This window comes from Panthera pardus, unplaced genomic scaffold (genome assembly GCF_024362965.1).
Source record: "Panthera pardus isolate Hobbes unplaced genomic scaffold, ASM2436296v1 HiC_scaffold_12, whole genome shotgun sequence".
Classification (NCBI taxonomy): Eukaryota; Metazoa; Chordata; class Mammalia; order Carnivora; family Felidae; genus Panthera; species Panthera pardus.
The window spans coordinates 5,861,212-5,878,073 of NW_026526677.1; the positions used below are offsets into that span (position 1 = coordinate 5,861,212).

The 16,862-nt window shown below is 46.0% G+C and overlaps 2 protein-coding genes across 6 annotated transcripts in view; both read left to right on the forward strand.

The window, feature by feature from the left end:
- The window catches only part of LOC109246826 (40S ribosomal protein S25-like), a 73,963-nt gene extending 64,867 nt beyond the window's left edge, over window positions 1-9,096 (forward strand). Inside the window, 1 exon segment of the mRNA XM_053900605.1 lies at window positions 8,816-9,096. Coding sequence (XP_053756580.1) covers window positions 8,816-9,096 — 281 coding nt within the window.
- Window positions 1-16,862, forward strand: part of PC (pyruvate carboxylase) — a 101,374-nt gene that overhangs the window by 40,245 nt on the left and 44,267 nt on the right. The window contains exon 1 of one of the 5 annotated variants that reach the window (XM_053899413.1): window positions 10,436-10,568. The exons of the other annotated variants lie outside the window; for them this stretch is intronic. Coding sequence (XP_053755388.1) covers window positions 10,566-10,568 — 3 coding nt within the window. The 5' untranslated portion in view covers window positions 10,436-10,565. Of the gene's footprint in view, window positions 1-10,435; window positions 10,569-16,862 lie in introns of those variants that run through there. 5 annotated transcript variants of the gene reach the window in all.

The window sequence follows — 16,862 nt, forward strand, 5'->3', positions numbered from 1 at the left end:
ATCACCCAGGCACCCCTCATGTGTGTTCTTAAAGTGAACAGGAAGATTTGAACACTCAATTTGTATGATTTTGTGGAATTTTCTGGGTCAAGTGAGTAGCAAACCATTTTCAGAGGTCGCTTCAGGATGGTTACGTAAAGAGAGCCATTTCATTAACTCTTCTCTGCGCATGTGCGCGTCCTTAATGTTCTGTGTGATAAACTGGGAAGGCGCTCCGCAGGCTGAACTACGTTTGTTGGCTTGAGGACAAGCACTTCTGGGGTTCTTTGGGTTGCCAGCTGGACTAGCCACTTTTTCCAGGGAATGCTGTTTTTACTTGAAAGCACAACTGGCTGCTGTGGTTATTCAGACTTGGGTATTTGACAGACTTTTTCTTGAAAAATGGTTCTAGTGAACCTGTTGCTTCAGAGAAAACAACTAATAGCATTTATTACCAATGGCAAAATTAGAACTGTGGCGCCACGGTTGGAATTTTGGAAAGCTTATATCCAACATCATGAGCTTGGCAGCTTTTTTCAGTACCTAGACTTTTCTGATGATCTTGGTGGTAATATTACACATGTGGCATCTTGACATTTTATTATAAAATGTGTCCACATCTTGAAGATCAGCATAAGTCAGTGAACCAGTATTTTCTAAATGACTAGTGTGCAACAAAATCATGTTGGGTAAAAGGCCCATTTATATTTGAAGATGGGCTAGTGGATTTAAACCTAACAGAGTACATTAAAGTTCATAGGGTTTCCTGTTTCATGTTATCGTTAACTACTGTTGGTCAAGTTTTGGTGTAGAATCAAACAGGAGTATCCACAATTGTCTGAAAAGGCTGTTATTAAAATATTCCTCCCTTTTGCTAAATACATGCCTGGGCGAGTTGTCCAGATTTTCTTCATAAGCATGACTTATCACAACAGATTGAATGTAGAAGCACAGATAGGAGAATCTAGGATCTTTGTTTTTTATTTTTTATTTTTATTTAAGAATATTTATTTATTTTTAGAGAAGAAGAGAGAGCATACACACATACAAGTGGGGGAGAGGGGCAGAGGGAGAGAATCTCAAGCAGGCTCCCCACTCAGTTTGGAGCCCGATGTGGGGCTTGATCCCACAACACTGGGATCATGACCTGAGCTGAAACCAAGAGTCAGATAGATGCTCAACCGACTGAGCCACCCGGGTACCCTGAAAATCCAGCATCTTTGATTAAGCTGGACATTAAAGAGATTTAAAAAAAATGTAAAACAATACCACTCTTCCCAGTGTTTTTTTGTTTTAAAAAAAAAAATTTTTTTTAATGTTTATTTATTTTTGAGACAGAGAGAGACAGAGCATGAAGAGGGGAGGGGCAAAGAGAGAGGGAGACACAGAATCTGAAGCAGGCTCCAGGCTCTGAGTAGTCAGCACAGAGCCCGACGCAGGGCTCGAACCCACATACCGCGAGATCGTGACCTGAGCCGAAGTTGGACGCTTAACCGACTGAGCCACCCAGGCGCCCCATTCCCAGTGTTTTTAAAAATATAGTTGTATGAAAAATATTTGTTAGCCTATAAGGTATTTATTATTATTATTTTAAAACAGATTAATAAATGTGAGGGTACCACATTCCACAGTAACCCAGCACTGAATTTGCTTTGCTTACAAAAAGCTCTCCACTCCTTCCTAGAAGACTCTCTGAGGTCATGGAGTATATAGACTACTGATTAGTGGTTAAGAAGCAAACACAAAATTTTTGTTTGTCCAAGGATTTTAACTATTTAAGAAGGTTTAACGTGCATTAATTTTAAAAATGTATTTTTATAATAGCTTTACTTGAGATACAGTTCACATACTATAAAATTCACCCTTATTTATTTATTTATTTATTTATTTATTTATAATTTATTTTTAAATTTACATCCAAGTTTGTTAGCATATGGTGCAGCAATGATTTCAGGACTAGATTCCTTAATGCCCCTTACCCATTTAGCCTATCTCCCCTCTCACAACCCCTCCAGCAACCCTCTGTTTGTTCTCTATATTTAAGAGTCTCTTATATTTTGTCCCCCTCCCTGTTTTTATATTACTTTTTAAAAACATTTTTTTTTAACGTTTATTTATTTTTGAGAGAGAGAGAGAAAAAGAGAGAGCACTAGTGGGAGAGGGGCAGAGAGAGACGGAGACACAGAATTCAAAGCAGACTCCAGGCTCTGAGCTGTCAGCACAGAGCTCGACGCGGGGCTTGAACCCACGAACTATGAGATCATGATCTGAGCCGAAGTTGGATGCTCAACTGACTAAGCCACCCAGGTGCCCTATATTATTTTTGCTTCCCTTCCCTTATGTTCATCTGTTTTGTATCTTAAATTCCTCATATGAGTGAAGTCATATGATATTTGTCTTTCTCTGACTAATTTTGCTTAGCATAATACCCTCCAGTTCCATCCATGTAGTTGCAAATGGCAAGATTTCATTCTTTTTGACTGCCGAGTAATACTCCATTGTATACATATATACCACATCTTCTTTATCCATTCATCCGTCGATGGACATTTGGGCTCTTTCCATACTTTGGCTATTCGATAGTGCTGCTATAAACATTGGGGTGCATGTGCCCCTTCCAAAACAGCATACCTGTATCCCTTGGATAAATACCTAATAGTGCAATTGCTGGGTCATAGGTTAGTTCTATTTTTAATTTGTTGAGGAACCTCCATACTGTTTTCCAGAGTGGCTGCACCAGTTTGCATTTCCACCAGCAGTGCAAAAGAGATCCTCTCTCTCCGCATCCTCGCCAACATCTGTTGTTGCTTGAGTTGTTAATGTTAGCCATTCTGACAGATGTGAGGTGGTATCTCATTGTGGTTTTGATTTGTCTTTCCCTGATGATGAGTGATATTGAGCATTTTTTCATGTGTCGGTTGGCCATCTGGATGTCTTCTTTGGAGAAGTGTCTATTCATGTCTTTTGCCCATTTCTTCTCTGGATTATTTGTTTTTTTGGGTGTTGAGTTTGATAAGTTCTGTATAGATTTTTGGATACTAACCCTTTATCTGATATGTCGTTTGCAAATAAATATCTTCTCCCATTCCGTCGGTTGCCTTTTAGTTTTGCTGATTGTTTCCTTTGCTGTGCAGAAGCTTTTTATTTTGATGAGGTCCCAGTAGTTCATTTCTGCTTTTGTTTCCCTTGCCTCTGGAGATGTGTTGAGTAAGAAGTTGCTGCGGGCAAGATCAAAGAGGTTTTTGCCTGCTTTCTCCTCGAGGATTTTGATGGCTTCCTGTCTTACATTGAGGTTTTCATCTATTTTGAGTTTATTTTTGTGTATGGTTTAAGAAAGTGGTCCAGGGGCGCCTGGGTGGCGCAGTCGGTTAAGCGTCCGACTTCAGCCAGGTCACGATCTCACGGTCCGTGAGTTCGAGCCCCGTGTCAGGCTCTGGGCTGATGGCTCGGACCCTGGAGCCTGTTTCCGATTCTGTGTCTCCCTCTCTCTCTGCCCCTCCTCCGTTCATGCTCTGTCTCTCTCTGTCCCAAAAATAAATAAAAAATGTTGAAAAAAAAATTAAAAAAAAAAAAAAAAAAAAAAAAAAGAAAGTGGTCCAGGTTCATTTTTCTGCATGTCGCTGTCCAGTTTTCCCAGCACCATTTGCTGAAGAGACTGTATTTATTTTCATTCCATTGGATATTCTTTCCTGCTTTGTCAAAGATTATTTGGCCATACGTTTGTGGGCCCATTTCTGGGTTCTCTATTCTCTTCCATGGATCTGAGTGTGTTTTTGTGCCAGTACCATACTGTCTTGATGATTACAGCTTTGTAGTACAGCTTGAAGTCCATAAAATTCACCCTTTTAAAGTGCGTGCTTCAGTGGTTTTAGTATATTGAGTATTGTGTAACCAACACCACTGTTCCAGAACATATTCATCACACCAGAAGGAAACCCTGTGCCCATCAGAAGTCATTCTGTGACCCCCAGCCCCTGGCAACCACTAATCTACCTTCTGTCTCTGGGGGTTTGCCTCTTCTAGACATTTCATATAAATGGAATCATATAATATGTGGCCTTTTGTCTCCGGCTTTTTTAAATTTAGATGTTTTCAAGATTCACTCACTTTGTCACAAGTAATAGTACTTCATTTTTTCTTTGGCTAAATAATATTCCATTGTAAGGATGGATATACCACATTTTGTTTATCCATTCACCAGTTGGACATTTGGGTTGTTTCCACTTTTTGGTTATTATGAACAATGCCATTGTGCTTATTTGTATATATGTTTTGTGTAGACGTGTCTTTTCATTTTTCTTGTGTATGTATCTAATAGCTGGGTCATGCAGTAACTCTGTATTTAATCATTTGAGGAACTCCACGGTTTTCCAAGGTGGCCGCACCATTTTCTGTTCCCGCCAGCTGTGTATGAGGGTCCTGATTTCTCTGTATCATCACCAATACTTGTTATTGTCTGTCTTGTTGATTATAGCTGCCATAGTGGGTAGGAAGTAGTATCTCATTGTGGTTTTGATTTGCATTTCCCTAATGACTAATGATGTTGAGCATCTTTTCATGTACTTATTGGTCATTTGTATGTCTTCTTTGGAGAAATGTCTGTTCAAATCTTCTGCCCATTTTTGTGAAGTTGTTTGTATTTTTGAGTTGTAAATTTTTTTTTTAATGACTATTCTGGATATTAGACCCTGATAAGATTATATGATTTGGAAAAATTTTCTCCCACTCTATGGGGTTGTCATTTCTCCTTCTTAGTGTCTTTGGGAGCACAAAAGTTTTTTATTTTGATGGAGCCAGTTTATTTCTGTTTTCTTTGGTTGCTTGTACTTATTCTGTTATAGCTAAGAAACAAAGGCCACAGAGATTTATATTTTATTCTAACAGTTTTATAGTTTTAGCCCTTACGTTTAAGTCTGATCCATTTTGTGTCTATAAATGGTGTGAGGTAGGGATCTGACTTCATTCTTTTGCTTATGAATATATCCACTGTTACAGCACCATTTGTTGAGTTGTTTTGTACCCTGCTGAAGATCAGTTGACTGTAAATATGAGGGTCTTATGGGCTCTTAAATCTATTCCATTCATCTATGTGTCCCCTATCCCAGTCCCACACTATCTTGTTTACTATGGCTTTGTATTACGTTTTGGAATTGGCAAGTGTGAATCCTTCAACTGTGTTCTTTTTCAAGATTCTTTTGGCTGTTCTGCTTCCTTTGCATTCTGTATGTAGTTTAGAATCACCTTGTCAATTTCTGCAACTAAAGTAAGCTGCAGGTTTTGACAGGGCTTTTGCATTGAGTCAGTTTGGGGAGTATTCCATCTTAGCAGTGTTAAGTCTCTGATCCATGAACATGAGGCGTTTTGTTGTTGTTGTTGTTTAGGTCTTCACATTTTTTCAGTGATATTTTGTAGTTTTCAGTGTACCAGTCTTGCACTTCTTTTGTTATATTTGTTCCTCACTGTTTTATTCTTTTTGATGCTTGTCTTACTATATACATTGACTTAACTTTGTCGTTTAACCCTCCTGCCGACTCTCTCCTCAACTAGACCAAGTCTCCATAGGGCCTGGCGCTTTGGTAGCACAGTGCACTGCAGTAGAGATTTCTTGTTTATTTTTTGTTCACACTGTTCTTGTGAAGAAGGACTGGTCTTACTGTCTCTGGCCTAGTAGTTGAAGAAACTGCAGCCCGGAGTGCACGGTGACTTGCCTCTTGGCACAGCACTGATCAGTGGTAGCAGAGGTAGGACCAGGATTTTTCTGATACACGGTCCAGTTCCCTTTCCAGGCATCATCCTGTATGGCACTGACACTGTTCCTGCCCCCTACCCCCTCCACTTGCGTTTGTGTTTCTACCTTTTATATTGAGCCCCAGAGTGTGAGGGGAAGAGAGAAGGATTAAGGCTGCTATCACAAGGGCTGACCATTGGGGTTACTTTTGTGGGCAGCTCTAATGTGCCAGACTCTCCTAGGTATTTCCAAAATACGTGACCTAGTTAAGTTCTCAGAGAAGCTCTACAAGATGACTCAGATCACTCTGCATTTTATAGACCAGGAGAGGAAAGTTCAAAGGGTCATGTAAACTCCCAAATCAAAGAGTGAGTTATACATTGAACACCGTTCCCAAAGCTCCAGCTGTGGTACTGAAAGAGGGAGTTGTGGGGAGGACGAAGGGAATGGGGCTGTCTTAGAAATTGTGAAGCTCATTAACACCAGGGTTGAATTGGGTCAGTCCAGAAGCATTTGCTCATTGGCCTGGAGCTGCTGTCAAAACGAGTGGCTTGCTGCTTCTTTCTGGGGGTGACTCTCTCCCTCTGTTTCTTCAGAGCACCTAGCATCATTTTCATTACCCAGTGGACATTCCTTACAAGCTTTTGAATGAAGGAAAGACATTCTACCTTCCCGCTTTGCTTCATAGAAGTGGTAGAACCTTAATGCCTCTGGGGCTGGATTTGGGGTGATATAGAAGAATGGGGGACCAAAGCCATTAGAGGGGTCCAGCTGCCCTGGTGGTGTGGGACAGATGCAAGATCTGCCTCTTGTCTGCCACGTCTCCACCCCCAGAGCAGAGCACAGACAGAGGTAGTTCCATCTTGGAGTTGCTGAATCTGGTCTGTCACACCCAGGGTCTACACTGTTGTTTCCACATCTGAGTGACCCATGAACCAGAACAGCAGTGAATATCTTTGCCATTGGTTTAACTGAGTCAGACCCTGACTCCTTACCCCCCACTTCTGTTGTTCTAAAACAAAACAAAACACCCAAACTAGGAAATAATAGTAACTGGTGGCCTTGGCAGTGTTTTACAATCGTATAGAAAGTTAATTGCTGCAGTTTTTGATGCTGGATGTTCTGCTTAGATTGAAAGCCGTGGCACAGATGATTATGTTTCGCTGTGATGCAGTGAGCTCGTCATCCTCCCCAGCCTTGTTCTGGCACCTGCCGCCCCAGCCACGCCAAGCTGTGTGCATGGCTTGTGAACACGCAAAGCCAGGTGGTGTCCCCGTCACATGGCTCCCTCTTCCTGGATGCTTGCCCTTCCTCCTTTCCCTCCAGACCACCTGTCCCTCTCCTCATCTTTCAGGCTACCTTCTGTGATGCCCTTCTGGGTACTCCATTCCCCCTTCACCTACCCCTAGCTTAGACCTGACACCTGCTTCTTAGGCCCTCACCCTCCCTACTTATTTCTATATGACAGCACCCGCCATACTTCGCTTACTTTTCTTTATTGAGGGATAATTGACATACTACTTTCAAGGGTACAGGGAAATGATTCAATGTTTGTATGTATTGTGAAGTGATCACAGTAAGTCTAGTTAATATCCATAGTTACACATTTGTTTTTCTTGTGATGAGAACTTTCAAGATCTACTCTCTTAGCAACTTTCACATATACAATGCAATTTACTGTAGTCACCGTGCTGAGCAATTCATTTCACTTCTTTACATGTCTAGTGTCTTCCCTGGCCCTGAATGCCTTGAGGGCAAGGACCACTCCTCAGTCCCTCAGGCGTTCTGTGTCCCCACTGCTGGTAGAGACATCTAGGCAGGCTGTGCTGGGCTCAACAGAAAACACGGTGCCACCATTGCCGCTGGTGGTGATATTTTTGGTCCTGTGAAATGCTCACCGCAGGCAGAGCTGAGTAAGACATGGGCCGCGTCTCAAGCAGCTTCTATCTGGAGGAGCAGGAACACCTGTGAGGGTTACTGTTCTGCCTGATCTGCATGTGCTAGAAATGAAGCATGAGCAGAGGCAGCTGGAGAAGTGTCCCGTGGGGAGTGGCATCAGTGCCACTGGAAGTTTTCCCCAGTCTCCTCTGACCGACCCTAGATGGGCCCAGGTCTTCTCAGTTCCTCTCAGAATGCAGGACTCTGCTCCTGGGACTATTCCCTCTCAAAGCTAGGTGGCTTACTTCCTGGATCTCATCCCAGACCTGGGTGCTGTGGGAAGAAAGGTACAGATTTCATAGCACCTCGGTGATGCCAGCGGGTGTCTGGGAGAAGATTACAGGGAGAGGTGGGTACGTACCCAGCCATCTAACGGAGGCTCTTCAACCACCAGCCTTTCCCCTTAACCCTCGTCCTTCTTGAGTTCTTCGATGCTGGAAGATTAACACAAGTTGGGGAAACAGTAGAATGTTAGGATATGTTTCTCCTTTCTGTCTGCCCACCTCTCTCATGAAGAAGGTTCTACTTCTGTGAGAAAAATTGGGAACAGTTGGAAGTAGAAACTGGCTATTCATAATCTGATCCATTGAGCCTTCGCAAACAGCCCTGCAAGGTATGTGTTGTTGATGCCCATTTTACAAATGACAGAATTGAGACTTGGAGGTTAAGGGACTCCCCCAGGGTCACACAGCAGAGCTAAGACCCAAGCCCAGGTCCTTCTCACCGTGAAGCCCTGTTCTTGTCTTGTGCCTGGTTATCCTTGTGAGCAGCAAGGACCACCCATCTCTGAACCCGTGTTGCCAGCATATCCAGAGCATTGGTGAAGGGATTCCCATCTTTCCTGATTTTGGTCACTTCGTGTCCAGGGGTACTTGCCCAGGGTCTGTGCCTTTTCCTAAGTAGCCTCGGACTGTCCAGTCCTTCTCGGACCTGTTTGTGCACTTGTGTTGAGAGGGTCTCGGTTCCCCTCTGTCGATGGGGATAAATGTCCCTGTCCTGTCTTCGCCGTGGTCTAAGGAGATTGAAGTAAGGTATGTGAAGCACTGGACTATGATCTCATGCTGTAGAAATGTTCTTCAGACCAGTCTCGCTGCTGGCCCTGCCCCTGGATGAGGCCGAGGCCTGTGTGCCAGCCTGATGCCAACTCTTGCCTCCGGCTGATCCTCTCAGCAGTTCATCGGCCAGACGGCAGTGTGGATGTGGGAGTCGTGGCACTGCTCCGCCTCCAGCCAGGGAAGCGGCACCGGGTGCCTGTCCCGATGCCGGGGAAGGATGAGGCCTGTCTCGGCTCGGAAGCCAGGGTGCCGTACGCAGGGAGCCTCTGCCGGTTTCTCGCCTCGGCATTCCAGCCGACCCTCTACTCTTACTGTTCCCGGGCAGGGCCCCTCCGGAGTGTCACTGGCCTCCTCTTCCGGAATCTGCAGCTGCCTGCCTTTGTCAGGGTTTATTAGTGGTTAACACCCTTCCTTGGAAGCAGAACGCTGCTTGTTGTCGGCTCTGGAGAAAGATGGGCACAAGGTGGGAACAGAGTACCTGTGCAGGGTTGAGGTCCTGGATCCCAGAGGAGTGAGCAGGTTCCCTCCCACAATGAGTTTGCATTTAACTCGTGGGTCTCCCAGAGACTCCTGACATTCGGACTTCCTCCTGACTTAGAACCTCTGCCCAGAGCAGGTGCACCCACATTTCATTAGCAGGACCATCCCTGGATTATCCCTCCTCCTTCTCTGGATGCCCCCTGCCCTGGCAGAGAGCAAGAACTCAGAAGCAGAGAAGGCCTCTCTGACTTATTAACCTCGGGTTCAGGCTGCTAAGCAAAGATAGAGATGTGCATTATTGACTGTGCTTCCTCCAAGAACTCTTGTCTGAGCTCAGCCTGGGCTGGTTTTTGTTTTGGTGGTATGGGGTGGCATCAGGGGGTAGGAGCTGTATCCCTATTCAGGACTGGAGAGGTCGTGGGGATAACACTGTGTTAAATGCATCGATCTGAGTGGGTTTAATAGTATGTTCAAGCATTTAAAAACCTTGCTAATGAAGTCAGACGAGGCCAAGAGCCCATAAGAGCCGCTAGGTAACATGTGCCCTTGTGAGGAATCCTGTCTCCTGGCCCCAGAGGAGAAAGGACCAGGGTGTCTCCAGATCCCAGGGGGGCAACTTGAGACTTAGGTCTCAGCAAGAGGAAGAAGACATCAAACTCCTCATTTTTTCTTCTCCTGTCAGATCCTCTGCTCCTTTCCTTTCTTTTTTTTTCTTTTCTTTTCCTTTTCTTTCTTTTTTTTTTTTTTTTTAGTGTTTATTTTTGAGAGAGATAGAACATGGGGGGGGTGGGGAGAAGCAGAGAGAAGGGGACAGAAGAGCAGGGGGCGGGGGGCAGAGAGAGAAGGGGACAGAGGATCCGAAGCGGGCTCTGCGCCACAGAGAGCAGATAGCCCAACGCGGGGCTTGAACTCACAAACCATGAAATCATGACCTGAGGCGAAGTCAGATGCTTAACTGATTGAACCACCCAGGCACCCTTCTCTGCTCCTTTTCTTAGGCCAGAAGCTCTCTCATCTGGCTGACTCTCCTATCCCTGGCTTTCTTTCCTTTGTAAAAGCCAAACACCACTGCCCTTTAATCCTTCCGCTAATCTGTAGGCAGTGGTTTTGACTGCCCTCTCCCAGCTCACCCCTGACCTGGTTTTGTTTTCTCCCTTCCCTCAAACAGGCTGTTCAAGGTCAACTCCTGGGCCAGAGATTGGCTCTCTCCTCTGAGCTGTAGGGAGGGGATAATTCTAGAGAGTCATTGACAGAGGCTTAACCTAGAACGTCAATTATAAACAGGCGGCGTCAATTATAAACAGGCGGCGGGTAGAGGGCCCAGATTTGGGTATTCCAGTACCAGGAACGCCGTGGCCTCCCTAGGGCTCTGCAGACCACCTGTAATGGTAAGAGGACCACCTCTCAGCGGTCATAGGCACACTGTCCCGGGTGGGGCTGTGTACACACTGTGGTCATTGTTTCTCTTCCCTTTGGAACTTGCTACTTAGGAAAGAAGAGGGCAGAGGGATTCTGGGAACAGTCCTTAGAGACAAGAATCCAGGGGAAGGGTGGGCTGGATCATTGCTCATAGGCCTGTGGGGACAGCTCTGGAAAGGAATGGACAAAACCGAGGAGCCCAAAGTGGGCAAACCCTATTTGACAGTGGAAATGGGTTCTGCCTGAGAACTTGGGGATAGAGGAAGATGGGCCTAGGGGCTCTGAGCTCTGGGCCCGAGTGCCTTTGTGTGGTGGTGATATCTGGGGGAAAGGCCCTGTGGTTCCCTTGACTGGGGTCCCTTGTGGAAATGGTGAAGTGGCAAGTGGTCAGGAGAAGGGTCTGCTCTTAGTACAGCACCAGATCAGGGGCCCAGGGGTCTACACGTGCTGTGCCCCAGTTCCTTGGCCAGTTTCGGCCTTGACGAAATGCTCTGGGGCTGCAGAACAGGGAGGCCTGGCTCTCCTTCAGGAATCTGAAATGGAAGGGCCAAGATCAGTTCTCTTCAAGAGCTGAGTTTGTGATTACGTTCTAGACAGCAGTGAAGAGAAAGCATGTAACTACCCACATTTTGGGAGAACAGATTTCTGGCATTTGAGCAGGACCCACTGCTCAGATCCAAAGGGAGACAACTTTTGCTTAGAAGAAAACCTTTCCCTCGGTTCAGGAGGAGGAGAAACTCAGGCCTGAAATGGCTTCTGGTTATCTTCCACTGCAAACAGGCCAGATTCCTCCAGGTCCGGATAAGAATTCAAGAAGGGAGGGGTGCCTGGGTGGCTCAGACAGTTAAGCATTTGACTCTTGATTTCAGCTTAGGTCATGATCTCATGGTGAGATCAAGCCCATTTCCTGGTCTGTCAGCATGGAGCCTGCCTCGGATTCTCTCTCTTTCTCAAAATAAATAAACATTAAAAAAAAAATTCAAGAAGGGAGTAACAGGTTGAGTGTGTGTGTGTGTGTGTGTGTGTGTGTGTGTGTGTGTGTGTGTGTGTGTGTGTGTGGTTTGAGGAACAGGTGAGAAGGAGGACTTACTTTTCCCTTTGCTTTGTCCCAAACTTACCAGAGCAAAATTGGTAAGAAATGTGCCTTTTCTCCTCGTGTTCTGGACCAGGGATGGAGGGATGTGGCTTCTATGACTTTATTCTCTGTTGGGTGACTCAAAAGGAGTCCTGTCATCAGGAGGAAGTCTGAGGCAAGAAGACAGTCAGTGCTTAATTTATCTGAGTGGCTGGGTCTGGAATGATCTCATTTGTGCCCTTGATCTCCTCCTGACTAGTAGGAAATAGTCAGTTTCATGCAGGCAGGGACCTCTTCTCTCTTGTTCAGCTGTATCTCCAGTCCCTAACAGTAGCTGGCATATTGCAAAGGCTCAATCAATATTGAGTGAGTGAAGGAATGAACAATTTTTCTCTGCTTATCATTTCACTAAACCTCTCCAGTTTCATCTTTTGTTGGTTCCTCACCTGATCAGCATCTACTTGGTATCACCCGACCCTGACTCTAAACTAATCAGGCAAGACCATGCTTACAGGGAAAGTCTGATTGGCCCTGCCTGTCACCACTGGTCCATGCTGAGCAGGTGCTGATGTCCTGTGGGCCAGGTGCCACCACCCACTGGGGCCTCTGGAATGGGTTCTTCCTCTGAACCCAGATCAAGCCCCTCCTCCATGACACTTAGCTGTCCTCAACCGTTTTACTCTTCCCCCATCTCCCTTTTATCTCCAAACAGTTCCTTTGCATATGCTGGCTGTTTAATATCCCTTATATTTCTTTAAAAAAATTTTTTTTAATGTTTATTTATTTTTGAGAGAGAGAGAGAGAGAGCAGGGGAGGGGCAGAGAGAGACACCCGATGCAGGGCTCGAACTCATGAACTGTGAGATCATGACCTGGGCCGAAGTTGGACACTCAACCGAGCCACCCAGGCACCCCAATCCCTTATATTTCAAATGCGCTAGTCTTGTCTCCTCACCAGATGGAAAAGAATTTTTTGAAAGGCTTTAAGATATCTGTTTGTTTGTTTGTTTGTTTGTTTGTTTATTTATTTGAGAGACAGTGAGTGCACTCACTCACATGAGCATGAGTGGGGACGTGAGCGTGAGTGGGGACGGGGCAGAGGGAGAGGGAGAGGGAGAGAGAATCCCAAGGAGGCTCTATGCCCAGTGCAGACCCCAACGAGAGGCTAGATCTCACTACTGTGAGATCATGACTTGAGCTGAAATCAAGAGTCGGCCACTTAACCGACTGAGCCTCCCACGTGCCCCCAGAAAGTTCATTGAAGGCAGAGGCCATGTGTTAGCTTATCTTCTGTCTCTCAAGTATGTGTTATGGGCAGTGGGTGCTCAATAAACATTTGATGGCTCTAATTGTATGAAATCTAATCATAGCCCTTGGAGTATGTATTGAGGCTTAATAGTTTACAACACTGAAGGAGAATGGTCTGAGGTTTCATTTATGGCAGGTTGATTAATTGTCAATCCTCTGCGTTGCAATTGATGTTCCATTGATGGACTAACAGGTTCTGAGCCATTTTCTACTCATAACACTTCTGACAACAAATATATGGGTGGTTTTTTCTTCACACCAACTGGTTCTCCAGTTTTCTGTAGACACCAACTGGGAATCCTTCAACGCAATTCAGTTCTGACACTACCCAGAGTTAGCACGGACATCATGGGTGAATCGCTCAGTCGCACAAGACAGTATCCACCTGACGCTAATTGTAGGACTTTTGCGATTGCCTTTTTGGACCTCCAACAAACTAGCGATAAGTTAGAGATGACTGTGATCCCCATCTCAGGTTTGGTAATTAAAAAGTTTTTTTTTTAATGTTTATTCATTTTTTTGAGGGAAGGAGAGAGAGAGAGAGAGAGAGACAGACAGACAGACACACACCCACTAGGGGAGGGGCAGAGAGAGAGGGAGACCCAGAATCCAAAGCAGGCTCCAGGCTCTGAGCTGTCAGCACAGAGCCCGACACTGGGCTCCAACTCACGACCCACGAGATCATGACCTGAGCCAAAGTTGGACATTTTAACCAACTGAGCTACCCAGGCACCCCATGGTTTGATAACTTTTTAGAACTGTTCATGGAACTGAGAGAAGTGCTTTCCTTCCAGTTTATTGTAAAGGATCCAGTTGGACAGCCAGATTAGGACGGATATAGGTGAAGTCTGGAAGAGTCCTGCGTGCAGGAGCTTCTGTCCGCATGGATTGGGGTGCACCATCCTCTTGGCGTGTGTGGATGCGTTCACCATCCTGGAAGCTCTCTGAACCTCCTTGTTTAGAGGTTTGTTTTTTTTTTTTTCCTCTCAAATGTTTATTCATTTTTGAGAGACAGAGATAGAGAGCAAGCAGGGGAGGAGCAGAGAGAGAGGGAGACAGAATCCCAAGCAAGCTCCACACCATCAGCACAGAACCCCATGTGGGGCTCGAAAGTTCCAGCTTTCTACTGATGGTTTGTTCCCAAAGCTATCTAGAGGCTCATCAGGAGCCCCTTCATTAGCATCAGCTCAGATGCCTTAGAAAGGGGGTTGTTATGAATAAGAAAAGTTGTTCTGGACTCCCCTACCACTCAGGAAATTCCAAGGGTTTTGGGTACTCTGTGCCTGGAGTCAGGGAGGAAAACCAAATCCTGTAGTTCCTCTATCAATATATCACATAAGTGCAGAGAGGTGGAGTGATCCTCAAGGTCATTCGACCAGATGGCGGCAAAGCTGGAATTTGAACCTGACTTTTCTGACTAAGACTTTGCCCTTTCCATGGAATCACAGCAGCATCTGGCCCCCACCCGCACCTTGTCTAGGCTTCTCTTGCCCTGCAGAGAGGGAGGTTCCTGCCAGACCTCACCGCCCCCCACCCAGGACCCCGGCTGCTTTTCCCTCTACCCTTCCAGCTCCTGGGACTGTTGACACAGTGTGTTGTGTGAAAGAACACGGTGGTGTCAGCAGCAGCAAGGAGTGCAAGAAGTGATGTGGGTCAGCAGATGGGGCTTTCCTTATCTATTAAATGAAGATGGGGCACCCGGGTGGCTCAGTCGGTTAAGCATCTGGCTCTGGATCTTGGCTTGGGTCATGATCTCACAGTTTGTGGGTTTGAGCCCCCATCGGGTTCTGTGCTGAGGGTGTAGAGCCTGCTTGGGATTCTTCCTCTCTCCCTCTCTCTGCCCCTCCCCCATTCCATCTGTCTGTCTGTCTGTCTGTCTGTCTCTCTCTCTCTCTGTCCCTCCCCCATTCGTTCTGTCTCTCTTTCTCTCTCAAAATAAATAAAACTTTAAAAAAATAAACAAAATGAAGGTAATGCCTGCCCTTCCTACTAGGCAAGGTTGATGTTAGTAGCAAATGGCAGTGTCTTTTAAAGTATCTTGGGATGCCAGGGTGGCTCAGTTGGTTAAGCGACCGACTTTGGCTCAGGTCATAATCTCATGTTTTGTGAGTTCAAGCCCCACATCAGGCTCTCTGCTGTCAGCACGGAGCCTACTTTGGATTCTCTGTCTCCCTCTCTCTCTCTCTCTCAAATAAATAAACATTTAAAAAAACGAAACAAAACAAAAAATACTTACTGGACTCTTAACTTAAAAATAAATAAATAAATAGTACCTTATAAACTGCAGAGAGCCAGAAGTATATTGTTGTTAAATATAGTATACAAGTTACAGGTCAATAAAACTGCCAAACGCAACAATACCCACCTTATAAGTGTTGGGGGATGACCTAGTGCAGGGCCTGGCCCTTTACAGACACTTACAGCCATTGTTGTTTTTACAACTATCGTAACACATGACCTCTTCCCTCAGATGGAGGGTGGCGACACTGAGGAGACGGCTTGGAGTAGGTAGCTTTCGGGTTGGGACTGAGAAGATGGGAAAGGCAGTCTGCCGCCTGGGTCTTTCCTAATTCACTTACTACCTCAGGTCCCAAAAGCCTGGTTCCCACAAAGCCTGAAGTTCTCGCCTGGGATGCTGCCCTCAACCCTGGGGAGAAACTGTTGTATTCAGACGAACATGCCAGCAGAGCAGGAAAGGGAGTCTTGACAAGTTAGAACCTGCCCAGTAGGGTAGGGGTTGGAGCTCCTGGCAGGCACCCTGTTATCCCCTCCCCTGCCATCACCTCCCCTGCCTTCCCCTCCTCCCTGGGTGTGCAGGGCAGGGTAAAGGCCACTGTGAGCATGGGAGCCTCTGGTTATTTCTGAGGAACTCCAGAACACCCTAGGGAAAGTTTCTCTTCCACTCAGTTGGGTGCTCAGTCCACTGATGGGGAGCTTGACCGTGATGAGGCACAGTTAACCTGTGAGGGAAAGTGTGGTAGAGGGGGTGGCCCAGATGTGACGCTGAGCCAGCTAGAGAGAGGAGGCAGCCCTTCACACGGTGATGGAATGCCGAGGTGTGGCCAGGGCAAGTGTGATGGTTGAGGAAGGGTAGTTGGGGGTCAAGAGGCAAGAAGGGGAGAGGATGGTGTCCACAGGGGGCTCCTGGGAATTAAGGCCAGGAGTGAGGCACCATTTGGGATGATGGGCGGACTGGACCATGGGTGCCTTTGGGCTTTGAAACCATGACCAAGCTATTTGTCTTGAGTTTCTGTTTCTTTACTTACAAAGCTGGGGCTGTAACCCTCCAGATAAGGTTTTGGGTGATTAAATGAGATGGTGTGCAGCACGTAGCCCGTGCGAACGTTATCAGTGCTTCTGACATCCTGCCACATGGCTGTGGTCATTAGGATAAAACCAACAGTATTGCTCTGTATGTTAACTAACTTCATTTAAGTAAAAAGGTAAAACCAACAATAGTGGATGCCTAGGACTCTATCTTGGAAAAGCCTCTAGTCCAGTTTTTGTGCTTAAATTCCAAAGCAGAGGGTGAAAGGTCAGATCAGGGGGCTGCAAAGATATGTTTTCCTGGATCAAGAATAGGGAGAATAAGCAGCAGCAGCCATGGTCAAGGTCATATCCTATGTGAGTTGCTTTTTACTTCCTTCCTTCTGGACACTGAAGCACTTTGCCATTGAGTTTCCTCACTGTCTCCTTGGCTCATGGACTGGGCACTTATGTGATCAGTTTACCCAGAAAACCAAGTTGTCTGAGCCAGGTTCTACCCCTTCCTCCCAGAGGGATGCTTGGGGCGTGGTATCTAGCAGAATAGCAGTAAAGCCTGGCCAGGAATGGTTGAGGTCACACGCTGATTCTGAGAAACTGAATTAATCAGGCAAGGC